General features: G+C 36.9%; 2 protein-coding genes across 2 annotated transcripts in view; both read right to left on the bottom strand.

Annotated features, from left to right (window-relative positions):
* Positions 1–924: 924 nt before the first annotated feature.
* Positions 925–3,504, bottom strand: LOC103474593 (OX-2 membrane glycoprotein-like). Its single transcript, XM_008425695.2, has 7 exons — positions 3,391–3,504; positions 2,385–2,723; positions 2,017–2,313; positions 1,884–1,940; positions 1,710–1,806; positions 1,585–1,632; positions 925–1,051 (listed from the first exon to the last, which is right to left on the bottom strand). The coding sequence occupies exons 1-7, from the start codon at positions 3,446–3,448 to the stop codon at positions 925–927; spliced, it is 1,023 nt and encodes a 340-aa protein (XP_008423917.1). The 5' UTR covers positions 3,449–3,504.
* Positions 3,505–6,044: 2,540 nt separating this feature from the next.
* Positions 6,045–7,598, bottom strand: part of LOC103474589 (OX-2 membrane glycoprotein-like) — a 31,879-nt gene continuing 30,325 nt past the window's right edge. Inside the window, exons 5-8 of the mRNA XM_017303756.1 lie at positions 7,334–7,390; positions 7,163–7,256; positions 7,039–7,086; positions 6,045–6,480 (exon numbers count right to left, since the gene is read on the bottom strand). Of these exons, the coding sequence (XP_017159245.1) occupies positions 6,336–6,480; positions 7,039–7,086; positions 7,163–7,256; positions 7,334–7,390 (344 nt within the window). The 3' untranslated portion in view covers positions 6,045–6,335. The remainder of the gene's footprint in view (positions 6,481–7,038; positions 7,087–7,162; positions 7,257–7,333; positions 7,391–7,598) is intronic.

Here is a 7,598-nt window from a genome sequence, read left to right as displayed (position 1 = left end):
GGTGGTGATGAAAAAACAGATGGTTATAACAGGATGAGACATTTTGCTGTCTTTTAGGAAGTCTCCAGACTTCCTGTTCTGCTCGTTTATTTCGAGCTGGGCGGAAACAGACAGGTGTGTYYGGAGTGACGTGATGACGCCTGCGCCCATATGTTAGATATATGCGTCRCACCAAATTCATCACTCATTTTTTTCTTTGAATTACTTTCTTATCAGGTGCAGTTTTTAAAGGCACGTCCAGAGCCTCTTTGATCACAGCGTACAAACAAAATATATTACAGAGAAATAAAGAATTAAAGGAAATGTATGTGCAGTCAAGTCAAAATAATACATGCAAAGAAAACAAGGATATACTTTGACAGTGCAAATGTGTTTATTTTGCTTAGCAGTAACTCAAAAGGGCTGTTAAATGAATCTTCTTTTGAAACATGTTCCTTTGAAACATGAAGTTAAGGTAAATGTTCCTAAAAGAAAGAAAAATGCATTTCATGGTTGAACTTATCTCAAAGATAAAAATCTTTATACCCTAAATGGGTAAAGGAGTAGAGGATTTCACAATATGGTAATTTAAACAGGTTGTTCTGCTGGTTACCAGACATCAGGAAGAAAAAAATTAAAGCAATTAAGCGAATAAGCTGTAACTACACATACAAAATGCATTCCTTTCCTTTAGGACGACAAAAATCAATAGAAAGAGAAAGTACAGAACAGCTTTACACATGTCTTGAGATTAGGTGATTTTATTTATACAGTACATTTTCAGCAAAAAGGCAATTCAAAATACTTTACATGAATTAGAAGGAAAGACAAACAGTATTAGAGTTTAGTTTATCCAACCAAATAGATCTCCAAATGGGATCCATTCAGTTTTCAAGCAATTTGAATGATCAACCGGATCTTTAGCTCTCATGTCAATCTGTCAGGTCAGCGGCAAAAAATCAGTTTTTTTGCCGCTGAAGGAAGTGTTTTAAGGTTGTTGCTTTCTGGACTTTTCTTGGTAGAAAGTCGCTGTTTAACCTCATTCGTCAGCTTCATTAAAGGTGTCATGTTCCTGTAAAAACAATTTTGAATATCAAATCAAGTAAATATTAATATAAATCTGATAACCCCCAGCAGAMGTTAGCCTAATTTCCAAAGGAGACCTGGCCCAGGCAGGCAGCATGACATAAAATTATATTTAATTAAAAGACCTGATTATGCAAATAAATAAGACATGCTAGTAGATCTTAAAAAGAAATTCCAATGAGAGGAATTAACCTCAAGCATCATGACTCCCTAAAGTGGAGAATTTGTGATGTCTTTGGAAAAAAGAGCACCATTTCATTGTCATCTGCATTGAGAAAAAGCTTTAAAATGCAAATCTGCAAATAAAATCTTCATATTACATTAAATTTCACTGTACATATTTATATATATGAGGAATACAAAGTACTCCTCACATATATATATATATAAGGCATAACTTCATAAACTGACTAAACTAAGGTGAAATCTTAACCTAAGAAAGGTTTTTAGATTTAGAATGAACAGATCTATTATCAAACTCAAACAGAAAATGTTTGTTCTGTTACAAATTGTTCTCACCTGCCCATTGGTTCTTGTCTTGGTGATGTTTTGTTATTCTCATCGTCTCTGTTAACAGAAAAGCCATCAGAATTTAAGAGGCTTTTTATATGGCATGGATTAAAATGGCTAATGAAGAAAATTACCTGTTTTTGACATTTTTATGTCTCCAGAGGGCGATGATTGCAACACCACAACAAGTCAAAACTATTCCAGCGACAATTCCAAGGATCAAGGGGATTTCTTTGAGAAAAAGAAGAGAAAAGCTTAACGGATCAGCACAGAAAACAGTAATCAAACGTTTAGACAAGAAAACTTACTCAGATCTTTAGCCTCCTGACTCTCATCAGGACGTAAATTAGATTGTTTCTTAAACTCTGTCAAAGAAAGAAAGCTTGAGAATCCCAAACTGATGATTAGTCTATAAACTTAGAGTTTTAGAAAGTTTCTTACCATAATCAGGCATCTTTTTGAGTCCAGGAACTGTGACCAGTCGCTCTCTCAGAGCAGCAGAGTCCACTGATACTGAACATCCAACCTGTGTGCTGCTGAGAGCTGAGAGCAGAGCTGTAGTGGTGACGGTGACGGTACCGTTAGTGTTGATCTCTCTGCTGGTGTTGTAGTGGGAGAAGCTGAGATTCTGATGGAGAACAGTCAGTGTTACCATGGGAGCAGATTGACCTGTGTCTGAACAGGTCACAACAGACCATGGAGGAGAGTTTCTGATGTTAATGAAGGGTCCATGCAGCTCTGTGGAGAGAACAGAGGTCAGCATCAACATCTAGTTATAGAAGTTAACTCTATGATACTAAGGTTCTCACCATAAACTGTCAGACAGGTTGCAGCTGTCAGAGCTCCATCAGGATATGTGTTGAACAGACAGAGATAACATCCTGCATCGTCCTCTGTAACGTTCCTGATAACTATAGAGTTCTTCTGCAGTCCAGCTTCTGTAAACTGAACTTTATCTTTAAATCCATCATTCACTGTTTCACCAAAATACTGGCTGTAGGAACCAATATTCCTYTCTGTTTTCTCCAAGACCTTCTGCCAGGTGACCTGCTGGACGTCTTTAGTTTCCAGCAGCTGACAGCTGAGAGGAGCATCTTCTCCTACTGCTGCTAACACCGTCTGCTGGGTTTGGATCACAGCTGCTAGACCTGAATGAAGGAGATCAGGTGACCTGTATGTGGCTTTTATGACAACACTACAATACTTGCAAAACGATTCATATACTTTAGATCAGGGGTGTCCAAAGTCGGACTTTGAACACCCCTGCTTTAGATGTTTCACTTTGTCATATCACAGTCACAAACTTCAATAGTTTAATAGAGTTAAATGTTGTTGATATGCAATATTTGGAGCATGAATGAGCTATTCTGATAGTAAAAGTGGGCAAAAAAATAATTTGCACAAGTCATTAAAGGGCAAGTTTTAACTAACTGCTAAAAACCAGTTGACACCACATATTTCACTTTTACTTCTAATGCAATAAGTTTCTCTTTATTGTATTGTAGGGATAATAAAGTAAAGCAGCTTCAACAGAAATGTATGCCACACTTTTTCAGATTTTGATCTATAAAATATCTTTTGCATTATATGTTTGAGTTTGTGTTTGAAATAGGACAAAATGCAGAACATGAAAACCTTTACGTGCTATAACAAATAAAAGAGACGTTCTATTCCCACAAAGATATGTCTGCTGTTTACTTTCATTTTAAAACATGATATAAATAAACAAAAGTTAAAAACGTTTTTAATAACAAAACTGTCCAAAACTGCTACATTTTAGAATAAGGTTGTGAAAGACAAATGTTCTGATCTTACCTTTATTAAAGATTCCCAACAGGAGAAATAAAATCGGTACAGGAGGTATGTGCTCCATCTGTGCGCCAGAATTTCAAATATGAACTGTCAATACGACGTGACGCTGAAAAAGTGGTGCCTGCGCRACACGAAAATAAATTAGAATTTAATTCTGATTTAAAATATGAGCAAACAGCGTCTTTTGCGTAAACAACTTATTCTTAATATTCAGGTCTCCATTTGATTTTCACTGCCAAAAACTTATGTACCTTTAAACTTTAAATGGAAGTGCTTTTAAACTTTCACTTCCGGTCATGACGCGTATGTTTTGACATATGACAAAAGTGGCAATTTTCAAAAAAATAAAAAAATAAAAACGTAAAATAAGAAAAACGAATAAATAAATAAAGTCCTAATGTTAAGTTCCAAGCACAGTTCACACTACACKATTTTCCCAGACAACACGGCAATGGACACCGAGAAAAGGCGATGTTTATGGCAGATTAATAAAAAAAAAGACGATTAAAACCTTTGACCTTGTGTTCTCTTCTCCTTTAGGTTTTCTCCCATTACCCGTATTTTCTACCAAGAGCATAATAGCTGAAGCACAATCACAGTCAAACTTTTAAATTAGCAGTAAAAACACTGGTGTGAGTGGATGTAGGACACAGTCTAAGTGAGATGCATTTATTGTTGATGGTTGAGTTTGGTTACCTGTAGATCTAATACATAAATTAAAACACCCGGTATGCTCCAGCTTCTCCGCTGTGGAACGAAATAAATTATTATTTTAGGGTAATATTTTGAATACTAGGGTTGCACAGTGGCGCAGTTGGAAGAGCTGTTGCCTTGCAGCAAGAAGTTTGCATGTTCTCCCTGAGCATGTGTGGGTTTTCTCCAGGTACTCCGGTTTCCTCCCACAGTCCATAAACAGCGAGTCCCATAAACATTACTGTTAAATTAATTGGTCTGTCTAAATTGYCCCTGTCCTGTGTGTCTCTGTGTTGCCCTGCGATAGACTGGCGACCTGTCCAGGGTGAACCCCGCCTCTGTTAGCTGGAGAGGAACCAGAACCCCTCCCGACCCCACTGAGGGACAAGGGTGTAAAGAAAATGGATGGATGGATTTTGAATAATGTACAGATCTGTACGTCTTTTCTTTATTATGAAGCATGATAGTGTTTATGATATTAATACATTGACAAAGTAGACATTAGTAACATAAAAATGTAAACTGGAGGGAATTCTACCAAATATTGACACAAGATACTTAAAATAATGCATACCAGATGTTTCATATTTTAATTTGTTAGAAATAGTCTCTTCACAATCACTCTCCCATTTGTTGGCCAGTACAAAAGTGTGTGGTTGCACTTTGACAAAATTGTTAAGACTGATGGATGTGAATATATCTGTGAGGCACTGTACGTCAGAGTTCCTCACCATCATCAGACGAATCTTTGAACTCAGGAATGGTGACCAGCAGCTCTCTGGGAGCAGCAGAGTCCACTGATACTAAACATCCAACCTGTGTGCTGCTGAGCGCTGAGAGCAGAGCTGTAGTGGTGACGGTGACTGTACTGTTAGTGTTGGTCTCTCTGCTGGTATTACAGTGAGAGAAGCTGAGGTTCTGATGGAGAACAGTCAATGTTACCATGGGAACAGTTCGACCTGTGGCTGAACCGGTCACAACCGACCCTGAAGGAGAGTTTGATCTGCTCCTGACATCAATGAAGGGTCCATGCAGCTCTGTGGAGAGAACAGACATGATGGTCGACATTAAGTTATAGAAATGAACCCTGTAATCTTCTTGGTACATGCTGAGTGATAGCATGTTGGATTAGCTGTGACGTTCACACCATTTTTTTTTAATGACTCCTTCTGGTTTTGACTGCTTTGCAGCTTGAAAGCAGTTTTGCTACTGATTTATTTTTGGGCATTTGTCATGATGCGCAACCATAACAAGAAGGTGACTTACAACAGGAGTAACTTCTAAAGAAGAGCTGCGCAAGCAAAGGAGGTGGATTAGCAGTTCTTATGAACAACAGATGGTGTCGTCCAGGACATGTTGCTGTGAAGTGTCATTTCTGGAAACCATGTTAGCAATACGTTTCAATCCATATTATTTACCAAGAGTTCACCAGTGTTACTTTGACAACTGCTCACCTTCCATCCTCAGCTGCTACTGACGATGTGTAATTTAATCAGTTCAGTTGTTGCTAAGCTAATGATGTGACACCCGATGCATTTGCGGCAGCATTTGTGGATTTCAGCCACGCCTAAATATCTTCTGCAGTTACATTTCAACAGTTTGACAGCTGCCCTACCATGGTTAGGGTTGATGTTGGATTTCTTTTATGTAAATGTCAAAGATGCACACATCTCCAAAGCAAGRCCTTCTCTTSACAAATAAAAAAATATYAGGATGAAGAAGATCACAGGTTTTCAACACAATGGATGATTTGACAGATAGAAATCTGGATAGAGCAAATGAGCTGAACTCATTCTTCAAAAGATTCAGTTCAGGAACAAGCTCATCATCATCATCATCATCATCATCATCAAAATTACACCTCTTTATCATTTTATCACACCACACCACACACTTCAGATAATTTATTGGGATTAAATGTAAAAAACAACAACAACAACAACAACAAAAAAAACAATTCACAACATGGCTTTCAAAATATTTTTGCTAATACAAAATATAAAAAGTGTGACAAGTATTCATACTAAGCTTAATAGGCTACAGTGTAGCTAAAGATATAAAATGTATTTCTGCCTTTTTGGATTACAAAAACTTTTTTATCAAACATTAGGTCATTATGGTAGTATAAGGAGAAAGTAGAGAACAGTTTAACACACATCTTAAAGCATTAGTGTTTAGTTTATCAAGCAAAATGTATCTTTAAGAGTGATCCTTTCACTTTTCAAGCATTTTAAATGATCAACTGGATCTTAAACTCATGTCAGTCTGTCAGGTTGGACTTCATCAAACAGTCTTTTTGCCACTGAAGGAGATGCTTTAAGGTTGTTGCTTTCTGAACTTTTCTTTGTAGTTGATCTCTGTCTAATCTCATTCTTTATCGCCATTAAAGGTGTTTTGATCCTGAAAGAAATAAAACAAAAATAAATGCAATATTAAGTCAAATAAACCTTCATATACACATGTAAAATCACACAGATTAAGCTAATTTCTAATGGAGATTTGACGGAGACTATAGATAGACAATTTAAAAAAATTATGAAAATCAAGGCAGTACAAATAAATGAGATGTAATAATAATATAAATGTAGTAATAATAACATTAAAAATTGAATTGGTCATTGAGGGGAGAACATGTGACGTCTTAWAGTCGGAAAAGAGCGTCATTTCATTGCCGTCTGCATTGAGAACAAGCTTAGCTGAACTAAAGAGGGACTTATGTTACAAAGGTTGATCTGCAACTGTGAATTATGATTTGCCAGCATTAAATGCATATATGCACATGGAATGTTCAGATCATGTTAATCGACAYTGTATATGATGAATATAAAGTACCACCCTTAATAAACTGAGCAAACGGAGGTGAAATCTTAACCTAATAAAGGTTTTTAGATTGAGAATGAACAGATCTAAGATTAAACTAAAACAGAAAATGTTTGTTCTGTTACAAAATGTTCTCACCTGCCCATTGGTTCTGGTCTTAGTGGTGTTTTGTTATTCTCATCGTCTCTGTTAACAGAAAAGTAATCAGAATTCAAGAGGTTTTCATAGACCACGCATTAAAAATCCTAATGAAGAAAATTACCTGTTTTTGAGATTTTTACGTCTCCAGAGGGCGATGATTGCAACACCACAAGTCAAAACTATAACAGCAACAACTCCAAGGATCAAGAGGATTTCTTTGAGAAAAAGAAGAGAAAGGTTTAATGGATCAACACAAAAAAAAGAAATCAAACTTTTAGACAAGAAAACTTACTCAGATCTTTAGACTCCTGACTCTCATTAGCATGTAAACTAGATTGTTTCTSTAACTCTGTCAAAGAAAGAAAGCTTGAGAATCCCAAACTGATCATTAGTCTATAAACGGAGAGTATTGGAAAGTTTCTTACCATAAACAGACGTCTCTGTGAGTCGAGGAACAGTGACCAGCAGCTCTCTGGGAGCAGCAGAGTCCACTGATACTGAACATCCAACCTGTGTGCTGCTGAGAGCTGAGAGCAGAGCTGTAGTGGTGACGGTGA

The sequence above is a fragment of the Poecilia reticulata genome, linkage group LG2, assembly GCF_000633615.1.
Source record: "Poecilia reticulata strain Guanapo linkage group LG2, Guppy_female_1.0+MT, whole genome shotgun sequence".
NCBI classification, from domain to species: Eukaryota; Metazoa; Chordata; class Actinopteri; order Cyprinodontiformes; family Poeciliidae; genus Poecilia; species Poecilia reticulata.
Note: the sequence above shows the minus strand (reverse complement) of the source record. Positions and strands in the feature narration are given on the sequence as shown.